General features: G+C 46.4%; 1 protein-coding gene across 4 annotated transcripts in view; it reads left to right on the top strand.

Annotated features, from left to right (window-relative positions):
- Positions 1 to 21,967, top strand: part of MAPT (microtubule associated protein tau) — a 1,071,056-nt gene that overhangs the window by 669,484 nt on the left and 379,605 nt on the right. For all 4 annotated transcript variants that reach the window (XM_085650276.1, XM_085650277.1, XM_085650279.1 and 1 more), the window contains exon 5: positions 3,023 to 3,104. In XM_085650276.1, coding sequence (XP_085506402.1) covers positions 3,023 to 3,104 — 82 coding nt within the window. The remainder of the gene's footprint in view (positions 1 to 3,022; positions 3,105 to 21,967) is intronic.

Here is a 21,967-nt window from a genome sequence, read left to right as displayed (position 1 = left end):
CTATCTTTCGGCCATTTTGTCCTTTCTTCGCCTTCCTGATCAGCCTTCTCTTTTCAAGATCCCTGAATAGATTTCTTGAATGCATTACTCACCTTTTTCCTCCTATTACTTTCGAAATTCCCCAGTTGGACTTGAATCTTGTCTTCACTTACCTTATGTGTGCTCCTTTCGAGCCACTTCATAATTGTCCTCTCAGACTCTTGACTTTAAAGACCGCTTTTCTGGTTGCCATCACCTCTGCTCGCAGAGCGAGTGAGCTTCAGGCTCTATCTCCTAAACCTCCTTTCCTTGCTGTCCATCCGAACAAGTTTGTCCTCCAGACTAGACCTTCTTTTCTTCCCAAAGTGGTTACCTCTTTCCATATAGGACAGATCATCACTTTGTCCAACTTCTTCTCGCCCCCACATCCTCCCAAGGAGGAGGAGAGACTCCACTGTCTGGATCCGAAACGTGCGTTATCATTTTATCTGGATCACACAAAACAATTCCAGGTGGATGATTAGCTCTTTGTTGGCTATATGGGCACCAAGAAAAGTCGGGCGTGGAAAAGCGAACCATCTCTCGTTGGGTCGTCCTTTGCATTAAAATCTGTTATTCCTTGGCGAAAAAGGAGCCTCCGGTAGGGCTGCGCACCCATTCCACCACGGCGATGGCAGCCTCAGTGACATCTGCCAGGTAGCCACATGGGAATCATTGCACACGTTCACCAAGCATTATTGCCTGGATAGTCATGTCCGGAGAGACAGCTTCTTTGACTGTTCGGTTCTCCAGGACTTTCTGGTGTGAAGTTGGTTCACGGACCCACCTCCGGGTTGGTATTGCTGGGGTATCTATTCTAAGGTAAGAATCTATAACTAATAGTCTCTTTCAGATTAACAAGTTACTTACCTTCCGTAACAATATATCTGTAAGAGACATATATATAGATTCCTTACCGCCCCACCCATCCTCCCTGTTCTGTGAACTGACTTTTAGAGTAAGGGACTCCCTTTCAGGGCGTCTAAGTAGATACTGCGACCTCATTCCGGCGATCACGACACCAACGACGAATGCGGAGTCGACCGACGCCACCTACCGACATGCAGAGGTACTGCTAAGAAAAGTCTCTGCATCCAGTGTGACGCCTGGGGGTAGTTCTAAGGTAAGGAATCTCTAACTAATATATGTCTCTTACATAAGCCTCCCTCTGGTTGTCTGGGTACCCCCATCTGCAAGATGGAGGGGACTCGAAGTTGTGCTTCACCTCACCTCCCCCACCTGAGGGGTGGGGTTGGCAAATGTGGGCACACCTCTCCTCCTAACTTGGTTTTCCTGGCGATTCTCCCACCCAAGGTGGGGGCCAGTTGCTGGAAGCAGCAAATGGCTGGGGTAGCTCACAAAGGCGGCAAGCCTTTGAAGCTTCCCCTTCGTGGACCCTGCCCATCCTGGGGAGGAGGTTTGGCACCTCGCCCCAGTATGTGCTTTGTTTCAGGACCCCGAGAGTGGTAGGCTCTTGACCTTGGGGTCCAGAAACCTGTCTGGTGGTGGCAGCTGGCGAGTAGCCACTCAGCCAGGACTCTAGTGTTAGGTCGTTTTTCAGGGGGCATCTCCAAGATGCCCTCTGCATGCATTTTTATTCAATCCCACACTGGTACCAGTGTGGGTTTGATTTGCTGAGAAGTCTGATACCAAACTTACCAGTCTTCAGTAAAGCCATTATGGATCTGTGGAGCTCGTAGTGACCAACTCCCAGACCATATACTCTTTATGGCATTACTTCACTTCCAATGTCTAAGAATGGACTTAGACACTGTAGGGGTACAGGGCTCATGCACCTGTACCCTTACCAGTGGTATAGTGCCCCCAACTAGAGGGTTGGCTTACCTATGCCAGGGCAGTGCTTTGTAGGCATGGCATACAGGGATGTGTACCAAGTCGACTCTTCACTTCGATCTGCACCAAAACACACAACCTCCAATGGGGGGGGGGGAGGGTGTGTGTGTGTGTGTGTAAAGGTACAGAGCTTCTAAGGGTGGCACAATAAGTGCTGTAGTCCTTAGAGGTCTTCCCTGGTACCTTTTAAAAGGGACTTACATGTTGCCAGAGAATTGCCAATTGGGTTTTGCAACGGTACAATTTAGGGCAAGAACATAGGTCCTGGGTACCTGGTTGGCAGGAACCCGGGGCACACTTAGTCAAAGTACATCAACATTGTGCAAACAGTGGGGGGCAAGGGGCACTTTCCTGCAAGGGATTGTTGACCTTACGAGTTACTTTTTATGCAATTTATATAAGCTATGCGAACACTGCGTGACCAGGCCCTTTATGAACATCCTCTTCACAAAACATGGTGAATTTGAAGGTACGTGAGCTTCATAGATAGATTTAATGAGCATCCTAAACATCGCTATCCCATATACTAAATGAAATGAAAATATCAAAGTAATTGATTGGAACGACTGACCCCCGTCAGAGACCATAGGAAACAATCAGTTATAAGAAATACTTTAAATTGTCACAGGAAACTTCTAGCATTTCAGGATTATTTTGGCACATTCCGAAAGTGAAAATTGAATTTCTTATTGTGTGCGCATAATGAACTTCTCATGAAAATTGCAGTCTACGAATGGTCCCAGGACTATGCATTTCGAGAACTGTCATTTCGCTTGCTTTTTTCATTTTGTTGTACCTTGGTAATTTCTGTTGTTTCAGTATATTTGGACATAGTCTTTAAGTTTTACAACCAGACAGGTATTTCACTTTTTTCTTTACAATACATTTAATACATTATTTGTTAACAATTTTATATAATGCTCTTACGCCTCCTACCCTCTCCCTATGATTGCTACGCATGCTGACATGTCGTTTCGGTTTACTTCATTTTGGTGGCATGTTCTCTTGAACAAATTTGTAGTTTTACTGGGGATAGACGCTTCTGCTTGGTTGCATTCAGGTTTCAATAGTAGAACAGGATGACGTAAGCTCTGATTTGTCTTTTTCATCATTAGAAAAGAATATAATTGTGTTTATGTGCCATGTACAGGTACAGATTGTCCACAAGCCGGTGAAACTCAGCCACGTGACTTCCAAATGTGGTTCCATGGGCAACATTCACCACAAGCCAGGTAATTTTATTAACCTCATAATTTTGTCAGTGCATGTTGAATAAAAAAGTATTTCCAGAGGTGTTTGTTGTAGGCTATCAAATGCATACCCGGTTATGCGTGCAGGGAAGTGCTTCAGCACCCCTCAAATGGTTAGTAAGCGCAATATTAATGTTACAATGCAAAACTGTCCCAGATGAGAAGGGTTTCACAGTCATTACAAAGCAGTACACTTCAGAGGCTAGTCATACAAAAAAATTACTTTCCACTTCCATTCCTGGACAACTGCCAAAACATCACCGGCCTAATTTATATGTTGGCCGAGAGGGAAGCCTCAAATGCGATGGCATTCCCTTTCTGCCGTGACAGAGATTCCTGCCAGTGCTATAGAAGGCAGTCGGTGCCACCAACAGGGCGCTGGAGTAATTTGCTCTGTTGCCCTAGCGGAGAAATGGGCCTAAATATAAATCAGGCCCTAAGCTCGGTATACCCATTCAAATCTGGTCTTTACATAGATTTGGAATAAAGTCATGTACTGTAGGGATGACCATATCAATTGGAAATGCATTATCAAACACTAATTAGCACTGTTGCGAACATAAAAAAAAGAAGAAGAAAAAAATCTTCTCCAACTGGTTAGAAATACCTTCACCACAGAGAGAACCGGAACATCCTTTCCAAATAAAATGCTGTTTATTTTAAATTCTGACAATGGAGCTTTCCTTCACTATTACACTGGACTCATCCTCCACCAGAGCATCACCAACTGTCCATGCCAGTTCCTGTTTTTAGGTCGAGCCTAACAGCGTGCATGCGCTGCTCTGCGAGGCATGCTGTGTTCACTTCTACGAGCTCTAGCCACGCCCTCTGTGCTGATTGGGTAAAGTATGTGTCCTTCAGAAAAGATTGTTTGTGTATGGTTCCTTAGCGTTATATCTCCCACCTTCTTCAATCAATCAATCAATCAGGGGTTTATAAAGCGCGCTACTCACTTGTGAGGATCTCAAGGCGCTGGGGGCGGGGGGTGGGTGGCAGCTCCGGATCAGTCGAAAAGCTAAGTCTTAAGGTTCTTCCTGAAGGTGTGCAGAGTGGGAGAGCGTCTGATGTTGACTGGGAGCTCTTTCCAGGTCTTTGCTGCGATGTAGGAGAAGGCTGTTCCACCTGCTCTGGTTCTGCGGCTGCGCGGGGTTTCTGCCAGGGTGAGGTCGGCGGAGGCGAGGTTCCTTTTGGGTACGTGGAAGAAGACTCTTTCGTTGAGGTATTTGGGTCTAATGTTGTGGAGGGATTTGTAGGCGTGGGTGAGTAGCTTGAAGGTTACACTCTCCTCGATGGGGAGCCAGTGGATGTCTCGTAGGTGTGGGGTCATGTGATCGTGTCGTGGGGTTCCGAGGACGAGTCTGGCTGCAGTGATCTGGATGGTTTCGCCCTTGTGTAGCAGTTTTTTGTTGATTCCGGCATAGAGGGCGTTACCGTAGTCCAGTCTGCTAGGTACGAGAGCGTGGGTAACGGTCTTTCTGCATTCGAGGGGGATCCATTTGAAGGTCTAGCGGAGGGAATTGAAGCAGGTCGAGGCGACCGCATTGATCTGGCGGGTCATGGTGAGGGAGGAGTCTAGAATGATGCTGAGGTTCCGGGTGTGGTCTGTCGGGGTGGGTGAGTTTCTGGGGGCAGGGGGCCACCAGGAGCTGTCCCACGCCGTGGGGGAGAGACCAAGGACGAGGACCTCGGTCTTCTCCGAGTTCAGTTTAAGGCAGCTGTCGCTCAGCCAGGCTGCAACATTTTTCATTCCTTCTTGAAAGCGGAGTCTGGTGTCTTCGGGGTTCTTCGTGAGAGGGAGGATGAGCTGAGTGTCGGCGTAAGATACTATGCTGAACCCGTGCTTTCTGACGATGGCGGCGAGGGGGGGCCATGTAGATGTTGAAAAGCATGGGGCTGAGCGAGGATCCTTTGGGTACTCCGCAGTTGATCTCTGCGGGTTCGGAGAAGAAGGGTGGGAGTCTGATCCTTTGGGTTCTGTCGGTGAGGAAGGAGCAGATCCAGTCAAGGGCAGTTCCCCATATACCGGCATCATGGAGTCTGGCGGCGAGAGTGCGGTGGGAGATGGTGTCGAAGGCTGCGGAGAGGTCTAGTAGGATGAGGGCCGCAGTGTGGCCCTGGTCAAGTAGCATGCAGATGTCATCGGTGCCGGCGAGGACGGCTACCTCGATGCTGCGGATACCAGACTGGGAGGAGTCGAGGATGGCGTTCTCTTCGATGAAGGTGGTCAGCTGGGCATTGATGAATCTCTGGGTGACTTTGGCTGCGAAGGGAAGGAGGGAGATGGGCCGGTAGTTTTTCTGGTCCGTCGGGTCGGCCGAGAGTTTGAGGAGGGGATTGACTTCTGCCCGCTTCCAGTCGTCGGGGAAGATTCCGGATTCGAGGGAGGCATTGATGGTCCAGCCTAGTTTAGGAGCTATGGCGGCTCTGTGGTAGATGTGGGGTGGGCAGGGGTCTGTGGGGGCTCCTGAGTTGGTGTTCTTCATGGTCTTTGTGGTGTCTTCGGTGGTAGCAGGTTTCCAGGTGGAGATAGTCGGCCGGTTGTCGGTGGTGGAGAGGGGGGTGGTGTCAGGAGTCTGTTCGCTGAAGTTGTCGTAGAGGGCCTTGATTTTCAGGTGGAAGTAGGAGCTGAGTTTGTTGCAGAGGTCCTGGGATGGAGTGATGTCCGTGGCTCTGCTGGGGGTTTTGGTGAACTGCTGTATGACATTGAAGAGTTCTTTTGCGTTACTTGCGTTAGAGTGGATTTTGTTCTTGATAAATGTCCTCTTGGTGGCTCTTATGCGCTGGTGGTATTTGTTCATGGTGTTCCTCTAGTTGTTCAGGTCTTCGGTGGTTTTCTTGTTCCGCCAGAGTTTCTCGAGGCGCCTGCAGGAGCGTCTGGCTGCTTGGAGGTCGGTGGTGAACCAGGCGGCCTTCAGGGGACGTTGATTGACGGGTTGGCAGAGGGGTGCAAGCTTGTCGGCGCAGCTGGAGATCCATCGGTGTAGCTTTTTGGCTGCGGGGTTGGCATCGGTCATGGCAGACGGGGGGTCGTGGAGGAGGGGGGTGTTGAGGTGATCCTCTGTGATCTTGCTCCAGTTCCTTTGGGCCCGTCGCGGGCCGGGTTTGGGTGCGATGGTGGTGTTGAAGGTGAAGTGTACGCAGTGGTTGTCTGTCCAAAGGGGCTGCGTGGTGTGGCTGAAGTGGATGTTTGTCCCTCCTGCGAAGATGGGGTCGAGGGTGTGTCCGGCTCTGTGGGTGGGGGTGGTGGCGAGCTGCTTCAGTCCGAGGTTGTCAAATAGGGTAGTGGAGTCGCGGTTTTCGAGGTGGAAGTTCAGGTCTCTGGTGAGGATGTAGTCCGAGGAGGAGATGGCTTGGGGTTCTTGTGTCTTGCTTCTCCTCTGGAGTATTGGCCTATTAGTTGTATCTTCGCTCTGTGGTGCTTTTCCCTTTGTGTTTGCGTACTTGTTTTTTAATGGTGGTAGAGTCCACGTGCACTCGGCTCATTTTGTTTTGCTTGCCTTGGTTTTTTTTAGGTGCCTTTGTGGGCTTTCCTTCGGTTCATGCATCAGCACGGCACCCACTTCATGGACGACGCACTTCATGTTTTGGAGGCATTTAAATGTTGTAAACGGTAGCGACTACAACACTTGTTTACCTTTCGATAATTGTATACATACGTGCAATTACATAATTTCCAGTTGTTTAGTGCTTGAGCCCTGTCCCGCTTAGTTTTGTTTCTCAACCCCCATACTGCTTTCTTTTGTTGCTCAACCCCCCGGGTCTGCTTTGTTTGTTTAATTAGTCCTCCGTTGTTTATTACTTGCCCCGGGGCACTCTCCCTTCCTTCCCTCCAGGAAGGCACAAGATACTACTGAAACATGCGATTACGTAGTTTACAGTTGTTTATTTCTTGAGCCCCGTCCCTCTTTGGTTTTTTTCTCGTTTTGCAGTTGTAGGCACACACTCTAGACTCACGGTAACTGCATGCAACCATGGAGAAAGGACTATCATGCTGTCGGTCTCTGGGTTTTCATGGGTAAATCGAACGCCATCTTTGAATTACTTCATTCTTATTTTCAGAGGACTAAACGCTGAGAACGTTGCCAGAGCAAACCAAAGCTAGGTAAGCAAATACTTCCGGTCTTTAAAAAGTGTTGTCTCTTACTCCATTTGTCATGGGCACACAAGTAGCTAACTAATTTTTTGAATTACCTTATGCGGGTTCCCGCCACACCTTTACACATCTTCCTTAGCTTCCCAGGCAGGGAGTACAGTCTCACTTCATACCCCGGCTCGTGCCTGTATTTCTGTGGTCCAGTTTCCTGCATGAAGGATCAGCAGGCTCTCCCCGCCCCCTCGACTATTTTGTGTAAAATCTAAATGTGTTGCAAACCAATGCATCTAACGCTTAAATTCTCAATTTCAAAAACCTTAAGTTTGTGATGGTTTTAATCGCTTCTTAATTTAAAATTCAAATGCGTTAATTTAACCAATTGTATTTTTTTGATCATTTGTTGTAATATTCTAGAAGATGGATTCGATATGAAAACTCTGCAGTAGGTCTGTGCAAGAAGGTGCTGTGACCTCTCCTACCCCTCCTATATACCGCAGTAACCGCTTGGCATTTTATGCATCCACGCTTGTTTTTTTAATGGTGTATTTTCAGTGATATGACCACCGAAGGCCCTGATTTTATATTAAAAACAGTTTTGGACAATACCATTTCCCGCTGATAGGCAGTATTTCTATCCATGTGTTCCAATACCCAGCGTGATCTGCAGTTTGGTGCTTACTTTCTCTCTGCCCCGTATCTAATGCTCAAACTCTGTGTGCCAGCTTCTGCCATCTCTGTCGTGTTTAGAGCTGTGGTGTAATACAAAATTATGCCCTTGCTGAATGTGATGAGGTGAGTCTCTCATATTTCAGAGATATATATAAGCCATTTATGATTGGGGCCCCCTGAAAAGTTGGGAGAAACCCTGTGCCGCAGAGGGTTCATGGGCCTGTGTTATGCCCTTAGTTTACATAAGGGTATGACTAAATGCTACAATTGTTCACACTGCAATAACGTTATTTGCGGTACTTATCTAGCTCATCCTTGGTCTGGCAAACAGATAAAACTACACTTCACAGCCAATTGCAATTCGCAAAATGTTAATTACATCATACGATGCCCATGTGGCCTGTATTATGTCGGGAAGACCGAACGGTCTTTGCGTATTCGAATCACTGAACATAAAAGTAGGATTCGAACCAAAACATTGAGTTCCCCTCTTGCAAGCCATTGGAATGAAGCTCATCATACCATAGCACAATTAAGATTCAGCATCATAGAAGTTGTACAGATATACAACGACAGAGACATGGCTAGATACATCACTCAGCGGGAAACATTTTGGATCAGGCACTTGGATACGATGAGCCCCAAGGGATTACATGATAAAATTGAGTTATCTTCTTTCTTATAGTACCTGTTCAGACAAATAATGCATCGCATTTTATATTCAGCCAGAGGGTATAGTCATGTTGGTAACTTGGGGGTTGACTATGTAATTTTAATCACATTTTCATTTGAGTTTAGCTTCTTCTATTCACTTCTGTTTCACTTATTCCATTGCATTATCATTATTCTAAGATGTATTTAGTCAACATCTGTATATTCTATAATTTATAGCTGCTAATCATTTGGAGATGTTGATTTACAGTATGCCTAATCTATTACAGTATGTTATTTCTTTGAATCTATATCTGTATTTGCACGCAATGAAGTCGGGTAACAATTGTTCAGCTAGGCACTCACAGCACTGAGACCACATCGTCTGAGTAGTGCTTATCTTTTTTTTTTATGTGCAATCTGTAACATGCAAGTAATCGAGTCACGTAAGCACAACAGTTATACTTTTCTTGTTCGTACAAATCATGTTGCAGGAAGGCAATACAAGACATCTCGCAGTAATAATGGAGTAGTTCTAAATGCACATCCTTATCTTTTATTTCAGTTTTGTTCCGTTATTACTTTCTGTTGGTTTCCGTTTTCTTTACCAACTATATTAACAGCACAAGCAATTTCTACCTCTTACTCAGGTACGAATATTAGGACACACTATAGTTTAGCCATGGCCGCCACTTTCTCCACTTACAGCAGCTCGTAGTCCTTTCATTATGCTCATGAAAATGTCGTAGCACGCACACTTAATGATGGGCCGTACTGAATTTCAAACGGCGTTTCCGCACAGGCGCGATCTTCACTCATCACTCGGATCACCATCTAGAGCAGGGGTACTCACAAACTTTCTCTCGGGGGCCAAATTTACAGTGTGGTTTGTGGCCGAGGGCCGCACCGGTGAGGGCGGGGGCAGTGGGGGAGGGGGCGGGGCTAGAGCAAAAAAAAAAAAACTGTGACCATGAGGTTGAACACAGGCCCCTGCATCAGACTCCTTCGTCCACTGAGCCACCAGACCCGGCATTCACACATCTCTATCTATCTATCTATCTATCTATCTATCTATCTATCTATCTATCTATCAATCTATCTAGCTCGGTCTCCCTCCCTCAATCACTCTCCCTCTATCACTCTCCCTCTCTCTGTCTCCCTCCCTCCCTGTCTCAATCACTTTGTTTGTCTCCCTCTCTCTGTCTCCCTCTCTCTCTGTCTCCCTCCCTCTGTCTCCCTCTCCCTCTCTCCCTCCCTCTCCCTGTCTCCCTCCCTCTCCCTGTCTCTCTTCCTCTATCTCTCTCTCCCTCTGCCTCACTCACTGTGTTTGTCTCCCTCCCCCTGTCTCCCTCCCTCCCCCTGTCTCCCTCCTTCCCTCTATCTCCCTCCCTCTCTGTCTCCCTCTCTCTCTCTCTCATTCCCTCTCTCTCCCTGTCTCCCTCCCTCTCTCTATCTATCTCTCTCCCTCTCACTCAATCAGTTTGTCTCCCTTTCTCTCTGTCTCCCTCCCTCTCTGTCTCCCTCCCTCTCCATCTGTTCTCCCTCTGTCCCCCTCCCTCCCTCTGTCTCCCTCCCTCTCCCAACTTGTCTGTCTCTCTCACGCTGTCTCTCCCTCCCTGTTTCCTGCTCTGTCTTCCCTCTCTCCCTCCCGCTTTAAACCCATCTCCCCTCATTCAGAGGGGAGATGCAGGGGCGCTAAGAAGAGGTGACATACAACAAAGCCTCATTAACAAGTGACTTGGCTTTTAAAAGAATCGCCCGGCCCCCATAGCTCCGCGCTGCTGCAACCGGCGGTGCTTGCACAGGTACGATGTCTGCAAGGTCTGCGGGCCGCCAGGGAAGGCTTGCCGGGCCGCTGGCGGCCCGCGGGCCGTACTATGAGTACCACTGATCTAGAGCCAACATCATACGTCTCCAGTAAGTTTTATACTGACAATTTTTATTTTTATTTAATTTTTATTTTTAATACACTGACGATATCCACACAATCAGAGTAGATTTACAGTGCACGTTCTTGGGTTCTTCAGGTTCCGCACTTCTCCCTACGGAGGTGACTATTACGCATGTAGAGGAGGCAACAGTTCAACGTATCTACATCCATATATCTTACTTAAGTAAGCCATTGCCGGTAACGCTTCTCGTGCAAGGCACTATCAAGCAAGTTGAACACCGCAGGCGCTAAAACGTCTGGTGAGTTGGTTTCTCTTTTTGGCACAGCGTTTTTACTCACGGACCTCAGAGGTCAGCTTTAGTTGATTCGTCTCCATATACATTCTATAACATTCACTTTTTAGGTTCTCTAGACCCGCTGAGACAAACACACAACCGAGTCTGGAATCAATCGCAGTATGATGATTTTTGGTTAATGTAGAGTAGGCTTTCATTTCACATCCAGTATGCACGATGTCGGTTTCATTTTTCACATGCGGTGATTTGGGTTTTTGAGTCTCCCCCCCAGGTCTTTCATTGTCTTTTCCTCTCTCGCATCCTTTCTTCTGCATAACAATCCACGTTTAATTCACCATCTGACCTCATACAGCAGTTGCATTCTATAGCACTTATAACCCCCCTGGACTTAAAGGCCTATCATTTCACCTGGTTTTAATCTCAACTTTATCCTTTACTTGATTCACTGTAAAATTGAGATTATATTACAATGCAACAAATGAGATCCATTTTGTTTGCAGATATCTCCTGAAGAAGGGTGATGTATTCACCCGAAATGCATTGGGAATAACATTTAAGGCTCGTCATACAGCAATTACCCATTTTATGGACTGCTTGTAATCATCTTTGAATTTTGTATCTTTACTTTGGATTCTCAAGAGATGTCATCAAAAAGGAAACACATCAACAAGACGAATATTGAATTTGTTTTTTTGTCAAAACACTTGTATTGTTTGAAAAAATTGTAAATACATGGTGAATATTGGATTCTACATGTTTTTCATTGAGTACTTACTGTCAATTTTTGTAACCTAGGAGTACACTCTTTTATGAGTATTAGCGTTAGTGCATATCCTGTCTAGAACATATTGCTCTAGTCTACACTTAGTGTAGAGCTCAGCATCTTGCTCTTGTACACAGCAAGTCTCTGCCACCTATTGTCGTATTCAACACCCACACTGCCCCAAGGCCACGCAGTCTGATATCATGTCTCATCCCTCTTTTAAGCCTCTTTACAGCAAGAGACCTTGGCAATTTCCTCAAATTATAACTTCAGACCACGTGACATGCAAATTTCACTTACCCTTACACAAGTTGTGCCTGTGTACAACTGTAAATCTTGTGACAGGGTGTTCCTACAAGCTCCAGACTGCTTAGAATCTCAAGGAGCACTGAATATCAGCTATGAACGCTCACTGCTGATAGATGCGGTGTTCTAGAGATAATGGGACCACAGCATAACGGGTTAAACAAAAGCATTTCAGTGCATGTTTTCGCATCATCGCACTGAAAGGCAAGTTGAGATTCTCAGTGCCTGCTTTTATTTGTGCATCTGCGATTTAAAAAAAAAATATAATAATCACCAGAAGTCGTTGGGTCTTCCCTGTGTTGTGGTGATTACCATGAGCTGGGGATTTCATTGTGCTGAAGATACATGTGAGCTAGGCTACGCTGCAGTAATATGCAATAATGTATAGTGCGATAATGTGCCTATTAGTGTCAAAGCACCCATATTAAAGAACAGTTGATATTTCAATCCCAGGATAATTTACTGCATGGCTAAATACCTATAGGGTCCAAAAGGCGAGACCGATTGCATTGCAAATGCTTGTTTCTCACTATTGGTAGGATGTAGAGATGGGCTTATCCCACCTTTCCTCATCTCTGGACGTTGGTCTGTTTTACTGCCTCTTCTTTGTGAAAGGGGTATTTTTGTCTCTGTATTTCTTTCTAGTTCTGGTCAATTTAAAAAAAGAACTTTATTGCACCTGTTGATAAGCCGCATCAAATAACACACCCTGCTGGTCCACTCAAATTGTGCATTTCTTGTTGGAAGAATTTCTAGTAACTTCCTGTAATTCCTGTCTCAGGTTGCAGACAAAGTCTATAAGATCGTGACTCTGATCCTTACTGAAGTTAGTTCCAGTGCCACATAAAAACTTGACTGGGTGACATTTGGCGTCTTCAGTAAGGGATTCAGGACTTAAAACAGTACCCATTGCAGCAATATCTGTCGGTGCTGGTGTTAAGTGATATCACTTTCTTATAAGATGATGATCTTCGGGTACATGCACTTAAAAATACCTTTTGATGTACATCACCCAATCACAAGTCTTAGGGTCCTGTCATATTAGACACCATATCCAAAAGAGACAGAATATTTATGGTAGGCTGGAGTATTAGTTGGAGTAGCAGTTCAGCCTCAGAATCACATAGAGCAGTCTCAAAACACTATTTGATTGACCACAGTTCTAAAGATGAATCCTCCAGGAAGTCTTAAAGGACTCCTAGATGAATCTCCTCCATCAGAGGTTGAGCCTCAGTCCCTTCACCGTCATGTTACTGTCACACAGCTGCCAAGGTTTCAGAATGCTGTGTGACATTTTCACAATTTCGGTGTAATTATGAGTGACATTTCAACGACTATGAGTGACACTTTCTTGCAAGCAAAATCAAGCAATGAAGACCAGGAAACCTATAAATATAAAAAAGTGGACCAATGAGCACATAGCTGCCAGGTTTTCAGATTGCCTGTGTGACATTTCCATTGTTTGAGTGACACTCAAAAAATGCGTGACACTTTCTCACAAATAAACCCAAGCAACGAAGTGCATGAAAAGGGATAGCTATCAGAAATTACAACCTATTGAGCAGTGAAAAGCTCCAGAAACGCCTTCAAAGTACTGCAAAACCCCTAAAATGGAAGATTAACAATTGCTTTATAAGGCACACTAAGTAATGCCTGTAATACCATTTTAAAACAATGTGCATATTGACAGTGCTGACAAATGCAGGCTGGGGCCTTCACAGCACTATAATACAAAAGTGACTTATTCCCTACTGCACCAACCAGGACTTAATTCTGATTATGTTTAGTTACACACAAAACATCTGCAGTGATTGCATTATAATCAAGTTGCACCATATCATATTTCAACGGATGTTGACTGTGTGTATTTTAGACTCTGAGCAGCTGGAAATCACCACAGATCATTCATTGCACGTATATATAACATTCATTATTCCAGTATTGGAACTTTCATAGATTCATATGCTTGAATCATTCTCCGTCGTCGAGATGGGAGTCCCTGATACCATATAATAGTGATAAAAATATCAATATAAAGCAAGAAGGCCCTAGGCCTTTTACTTTTGTAGTCTTTTATAGTCACTTTGGAAAAGGGACCAAACTTATCTTTCAGCCAATCTGGCTGCAACACCCTTTAGAACAAAGAAGCTCCAGTACCTCAGATTTTCTACCACACGTCGTGTTAGGGAGTCTCCTCTGAGCTCTGCTCAGCTTTCTCTACAGATACTAGGCCTCAGTCTTTAATTCTTGCCTACTGCAAATGTTTTCACCTTATTTTTCTCAGATAAAAACATCATGTCTGACGAGGAGAAAAAAAGTCCCACCAGACCCTGTAATTCTTTTGGCCAGAAGAGGTTCCATTCTGAAGACCCCCACCAGGATTGTATTCATTGTCTGCTTCTCTTCCAGGGGATCCTCATCAATAGTCGTAAGCACTGAATATTCCCGCACATGTGCGGGGACCCCGGAAATAATAAAAATTATATATGAAAAACAGATATATATATATATATATATATATATATATATATATATATATAAATTTATTATTATTTTTATTTATTTATTTTTTTCTTATATCAATGCCGCTCCCATCTAGGAGGCTAAACAATGTAATTACACAAAAAGACTGTATTTGCCAATATCTATAAAAACATAAGAGGGCAAGTAGCACTTGAACTCTGTTTTTTAATGAGCAAAGTACTCAATAAATAGCAAACTGCAAATAAAATAGACATTGTTAGCCTACATGCTGCATTTCAAACCAATAGCATAGAAAATGAAAGCATTTTCAACAAAAACTGGCACCATGCCTTTAAGGCAGCCATGACCCCTAGCTTCCCATCATGCCTCAGGGGTGACAGTTAGGTCAGTTCTTTGCATAACCCTGAAGGGCACAAAGATATCCTTTAACACTTCAGAAAAGAATCTCATTTGCCTGGGGAGGCGGGTGGGTTGCTTATGACTTTGATGAGGATACCCCTGGAAGAGAAATAGGACAGTTAGGTCAGTTCTTTCCGGCTCCTTAAGTCAGGACCCTGGATTTTCAGCTCTTACTTTTTTGACTTTCTGTCAAAAAATATCTGATAATTTTCTACTTTTTGTGCTTTCACTCGACGCCTTTTTGCTTTAGAGTGACAGTGGTACCTTTTTTGTGTCCCAGAAAAGGTTTATTTTCTTTAAAAATGCCTTCTTTATTCGATCCTTGCCCTTCCTGTGGCAAGAAGAAGGCCAGAACAGATACACACCCTGTGTGTAGTCTCTGCCTCCTAGAGTCTCACTCTTCTAACACCTGCCATCATTGTAAGAAGTTGTCGAGACAGGGAGAGGATTCGACTTGATGGCCTCTCTGAAAGAGGTAGGTCTCTTGTGAGGCAGCAAAATTCCCGACCTGTTCTCTGTCGGGATCGACGTCGAAGCTGCCGACGACGAAGAAATCGGTGTCGAAGACTTCAATGATGCCGGCGCATCATTAATTGACAACGAAATCGTTGACAAGGATAACGGATCCTCCGTCGACGTCAACCAGGCGACGCTCAACTTCGAGAGACAGGTCTCTGTCGACTCCGGCTGGACGTTCGACGTCGAGGCACATCACTCCGTCGTCACATTGGCGATCGACGTCGAGGCACATCACTCCGTCGTCGCATCAGCAATCTACGTCAAGGCACATCGCTCCGTCGTCTCCTCATCATCGGCAATCGACGTCAAGGCACATCACTCCGTCGTTGCCTCATCATCGACATTGAGGCACGGGTCTCTGTCGAGATCAGTCCAACGATCTTCGACGTTGAGACACAGGACATCTCCTTCGGCGTCTAAGCAGTAGTCTCCACTGAAGTCAGGTCAAGGCACTTCGACATCGATCCGCCCTACTACATCATCGACGCTGAAACAGTAAACGCCGCCAAGATCAGTACAAGGATCTATGGCGTCGAGGCAGAAGTCTCCGTCGCCGGCAGCCCAACACCGGTCGACGTCGAGGCAGCAGTCTTCTGAGACGGGGCAGAGAACCTCGAAACATGGCATTCCATCGGTGTCAAGGAGACGTTCGACGTCGAGAGGATGTTCTACTGCAAGATCAAGTCCACCTTCTAAGAGAAGAAAGTCAACGTCGAGGCATATGTCTCCATTGAGACGACAGTCGGCACACAGACGCTCTAGATCAACGTTAAGGCGCCCTTCCAGAGACACCTCACCTCCAGTGAGCCTATCATCGTCACCTTCAGGCTCCTGCAGTTCGCAACGAGGGTCAAGGTCAAGATCACCGGAGGTGGTGATTTCGACTTCCAGCAGCTCAGTGTCAGGGGGGCACCAAGATTCACCAAACAGGTCTGCACATGAAGAGGTGAACTCTCCCCCTTCTGCACAGATCCCCGACTCCGTCCTCTTCTTCCACTCGTACGTCCCACAGAGACTACTCGCCTACTTTGACAGACAGTCCACCATCGAGGGTCTCTCCGGTGGACGACATCTACACTTTTCAGGACATTCTTGGCAGAGGGGCGGTAAAGCTGAGTATCCCTATGCCTACTCGTCAAAGTAAGTCCTCTGTGATTTTTGAAACTCTACACCAGAGAGCAGCATCTAAACCTCTGCTTCCCTTGGTACCAGGCCTCATAGAGCCAGTGATGGACATCTTTCTCACACCGGCGAGTGTTAAGACCGCTCCAGTGAGAATCTTAAAAAAGTATCATTCACCAGAGGACGACCCGCTCTTCCTTAAAGCCGATCCTCCCCCGGATTCAGTTATATTTGCTGCAGCAAAGAAGACCCATGCGGTAGCATCCTCCTCTACTGTTCCACCAGATAGGAATAGTAAAACGCAAGATTCCTGGGGAAGGAAGGTTTGTGGCACTTTGGCCTCCATGTTGAAGGTTTCCAACGCATCGGCGCTCTTGGGTCACTACGACCGATCTCTGTGGTACTCACTACAGAGATTCACTGAAAAGTTGCCACAGGAAGATCGCAAAGACTTTGAGGAGGAAATCTTAACGGAGGGCAGTCTGGTGTCTAACCAGGTCATCAGTGCTGCGGCGGATGGAGCTACCGTTTCGGCTCATCTGATGCTCATGGGGTATGCGCAAGAAGAACGTCTTGGCTCCGACTTACTGCGCTCAAGCTAGAAGCGCAGTCACGCATCCTCAATCTTCCTTTCTCCGGTTCCTCTCTGTTCGGGACTCACACGGATGAAGAAATGGCCCGGATGAAAACAGAGCAGGACACGTTGAAGGCAGTGGGCCTTGAAAAGAAGGAATTCCGCTAGAGATTTCGACCTTGCAATCGGCGGTCCTCCCAACAGAGGGTTCAAACCCCTCGTTGGCAGAAAAATCAGGATCAGCAAGGCCAGCAAAGATCGCAGTATCGGGGCAGACGTTCCTCCAGAGGAGGAGGAAATCAGCGTCCAGGCAATAACTCCGCCAAGACGCAGACAAAGAGATACCAAAGGGGATAATGGACAGAGCGTTTGAGCAAATCAAACACTCACCCCAGTCAACTGATCTGGGTTTAATCCATCATCTTTCTTTAGCTCACTCCACCACCCCAGTTCAGACATGGCCATATGCAAATCAGTCTGACCCTGTGCCTCATGGGAACAGTCCAGCCCGAACTGCCAAGCCATGTCTTCCCTGGACCAGAAACAAGCATCCCGGGACCGGTTTCGGGTTCATAACCCTCCTCAGCCAGGCTATCTTGAATCCAGTGGCAAAGTGAGCAAGGGACCCACGTCTGGGCATACCCTGCCAACTTAGGGCGAACAAAGCGATACCAAAGGGGATAATGGACGTAGCGTTTGAGCAAATCAAACACTCGCCCCCGCAGACAAAGCTGAGTACTCCCTTCCCCCATCGCCGTTCACCACTCCAGTGGGGGGGGAAGTATCGCAAATCATCTTGAAGAGTGGTGAGCTATCATAAAGGATCAGTGGGTGTTAGCTACGCTGCAGAATGGGTACTCTCTACGTTTTCGACACCGTAACCCCTCAATCCCTCCAGTTCCACCATCGTGTCACCGGTTAAAGCTCTTGCAGAAAGAAGTTGCTACCCTTCTCAGAAAGTCAGCCATCAAGGGGGTACCTGTATCTCAAAGAGGAAAAGGGGTTTACTCAAGATACTTCTTGGTGGGAGAAAAAGGGCCTAACGGCAGAATGCAGACCCATTCTGGACTTGCGGACACTCAACGAATCAATCAAAAAGGAGAAGTTTCGCATGTTGGCTGTCCATCAAATATATCCACATCTCAGGCAGGGGGATTGGATGTGTTCGCTGGATCTGCAAGCTGCATACTTTCACATCCCGATCAATCAGCATCACAGACAATAGCTACGATTCCTGGTGGGATCCTCCCATTACCAGTTCAAAGTTCTGCCCTTCGGGTTAAAGTCAGCCCCCAGAGTGTTCACAAAGGTGCATGGCGGTAGTGGCAGCCGCACTGCGTCGCAGAGGCATCTTCGTGTACCCGTACTTGGACTGGGTGCTCAAAGGTCCTTCTCCAGACAGCGTGAGGAGTCATTTCTTGGACTGTTTCGAACTGTGTCACCGGCTGGGCCTGCATGTGAATTTAGCCAAGTCAACTTCACAGCCAACGCAGAAAATATATTTCTTAGGAGCTCTGCTAGACTCCGAGGTAGGAAAAGTGTTTCCTTCGGAGGAGAGACAATGCTCCTTCATACTGAAATGCAAGCTGGTCCTACTCAACAGAAAACTGCCTGTATGTCGGATTGCCTCCCTGCTAGGGTCGATGGCATCCTGCATCTTCCTGGTTCCCAGTGCCAGATTACGAATGCGTCCTCTTCAGCAGGATCTGGAGGACAAGTGGGACTAACAGACAGCTAAGTCTATCGAACACGGCACGAGCTTCCATACCTTGGTGGATGAGAAAAGAAAATATGCAAGTCGGAATTCCTTTTCATCAATCTCCGCCTGCTCAGACGTTGATCACGGACGCCTCACTGCAGGGTTTGGGGGCTCACATGGGTCCTCTCCAGACTCAAGGACTATGGTCTCCAAAAGAGCGACATCAACATGCTAGAGCTGAGAGCAGTTCACCTAGCCCTCAAAGCTTTTCTTCCCTCGATTCAGGCAAGCTCAGTATTAGTACAGACGGACAATGCAACCACAATGTATTACCTGAACAAACAGGGGGGAACTCGCTCACGCATACTTTCACTGTAGGCTCAAACACTCTGGCATTGGCTCCTGGCACGGAATCTGTCAGTCACAGCAGTCCACCTGCAGGGAGAACAGAACGTGAGAGCGGATGCTCTCAGTCGTCATTTCGAAGACAGAGAAGACTGGGTTCTCAACGACGAGGTAGTCGAAGACATCTTCCAGTCATGGGGTCGTCCCACCATCGACCTCTTCGCGGACGACGAAAATTCGAAATGCCGAGACTTCGCCTCAAGGTTCTACCAACCAGGATCTAAAGGGAATGCCCTTTTGATAGACTGGTCAGGGGCATTTGTGTACGCCTTTCCACCTCTTCCGCTAATCCCGAAGGTGGTGACCAAGCGGTCTCATTCGTGCTCGAGGATGATACTGATTGCCCCGGACTGGCTGAGACAATGGTGGTACCCGGACCTTCTGCACATATCAGAATGCCCTCACAGGAAGCTGCCGTGCAGACCGGACCTGCTGTCCAAGATGAACTGGAGGATTCATCTCCCCGACCTTCCCTCACTGAACTTGGCAGCATGGCTTCTGAGGTCCTCCAGTATGGCCACCTAGGACTGTATGTCCATTTTGAAGGAAGCAAGAAGACCGTCCATGAGGCATTCGTATGCATGCAAGTGGAAGCGGTTTTATATGTGGTGTGTGCAAAACAACTGTAATCTAACCAAGGGTCAGGAAGAGGTCATCCTTCCTTACCTACTTTATCTGGCGAAAGCAGGGTTGAAGTTTTCTTCCAGCGGTAACTGCATATAGACGCTCACCTTTTCAACCTTCCTTATTTCAGTTACAGGCTGTTAAGGATTTCTTACAGGGTTTAAAGAATGTCTACCCTCCAGTCTGGCCTCCTTCACCACTCTGGGAGCTAAACCCGGTGCTATCAAAATGGATGGGTCCGCCTTTCGAACCCATACTCAAAGCAACCTTGCAACATCTTTCTTGAAAGGCGGCTTTCTTGGTAGCGATCATGTCTGCTCGCAGAGTGAGCGAAATACAGGCTCTCTGCTCTAAAGAACCTTATACAGTTTTCCATCTTAATAGGGTCTTGTTGAGAACGCATCCCTTTTTCCTTCCTAAGGTGGTGTCAGATTTTCATGTAAATCAGACCATCTCTCTACCCACCTTTTTTCCCAATCCCTCCACTCCAGCTGAGAGGGCCTTACACTCTCTGGACCTGAAAAGGGTTTTAAAATTCTATCTGGATAGGTCCAGATCTATGAGAAAATCTGATCAACTATTTGTTAACTATGGGTCTGTCATAACTGGTTTTGCAGCTTCAAAGCGGTCCATCTCCAGATGGATAGTTTCATGTATCAAACTTGCTTATCAATTAGCGCAGAAGCCCCTTGGGTTTACTCCCAAAGCGCACTCTACCAGAGGAAAAGCAGCTACTACTACTTTTCTTCATAACGTGCCTATGTCTGAAATTTGTATGGCGGCAACTTGGAGGTCCGTCCATACATTTACAAGGCACTATTGTCTGGATACAGACACCCAAGTAGGCCAGGCCTCCTTGAGGAATCTGTTCAACAGCTGCTTTCGGCTGTTATTATATGTTGGGTCGTTTTTTACTCTCATTTGCCTGCAGGTGGTTGATGGGATTGCTATTCTATTCAGTGCGTATGACTATTGATGAGGATCCCCTGGAAGAGAAGGATAAGTTCCTTACCTGTAATCCTAGTTCTCTTCCAGGGGTATCCTCATCAAAGTCCTAAGCAACCCACCCGCCTCCCCAGGCAAATGAGATTCTTTTCTGAAGTGTTAAAGGATATCTTTGTGCCCTTCAGGGTTATGTAAAGAACAACTGACCTAACTGTCACCCCTCAGGCATGATGGGAAGCTAGGGGTCATGGCTGCCTTAAAGGCATGGTGCCAGTTGTTGTTGAAAATGCTTTCATTTTCTATGCTATTGGTTTAGAACGCACCCTGTAGGCTAACAATGTCTATTTTATTTGCAGTTTGCTATTTAGGAGTACTTTGCTCATTAAAAAACAGAGTTCAAGTGCTACTTGCCCTCTTGTGTTTTTTTATATATATATATTGGCAAATACAGTCTTTGTGTGTGTAATTACATTGTTTAGCCTCCTAGATGGGAGCTGCATTGATATGAGAAAAAATATATGTATATATATAGAGCTGTATATATATATATATATATATATATATATGTATGTTTTTCATATATAATTTTTATTATTTCCGGGTCCCCGCACATGGGCGGGAATATTTAGTGCTTATGACTTTGATGAGGCTACCCCTGGAAGAGAACTAGGATTACAGGTAAGAAACTTATCCATCCTGATCACTCCGCAAAAGATTGTAATATATGTCATACTTCAACTTTAAAGGACAGAGAGAACAGGCTGGTAATTTTACTCCAGAGCTCAAAACACGAGAGGCGCTCATCTCCGATTCGGACAGTGAGAACTCCTATTCTTCATATAGAATTTCCCACAAAGGAGAGATCACCATCCTCTCGATCCTCTTCTCAACACCCCAAGAAAGCCTCAAAAAGACCACCCATAGGTCTTCTAAAGGCCGCAGCCCCTCCAAATCTCCTCAGAGATCCAAGTCTCATTCTTGTGCTAAGGATAAACGGGAAGCTCATAGCTCCTCTAAAAGGACTAAGAAAGCATGTTCAGAGCCGCCTACACCACCTCCTAAGTTCTTGTGTGAGTTTAAAAAGCCTCCGCTTCATACTCCAGCAGGTTGTCTATGACCACTCCATCATTGACGAAATAATCATCGTAGGCACCCTCGAAGACTTATACAGCGGCATCATCGATGAAGGTAACAACCTCTGTCTCTTCGCTGTCTACATCATCCTCCATCTCCACCATGCCATCATCGTCAACGGCTTCAGCCTCTAGACCCGCCTTGTCATCAACAGCGCCAACGAAATCTGTCGACGCTGATCTCAGGGCCAACGCCGGCTCTACCGACTATAGCTCCACCAAAAAAAGGCTCCACCAACGATGGCTCCGCTGCCGACGATGGCTCCACTGAC

The sequence above is a fragment of the Triturus cristatus genome, chromosome 1_1 (assembly GCF_964204655.1).
Source record: "Triturus cristatus chromosome 1_1, aTriCri1.1, whole genome shotgun sequence".
NCBI classification, from domain to species: Eukaryota; Metazoa; Chordata; class Amphibia; order Caudata; family Salamandridae; genus Triturus; species Triturus cristatus.
This window is presented reverse-complemented; position numbering and strand designations above follow the sequence as displayed.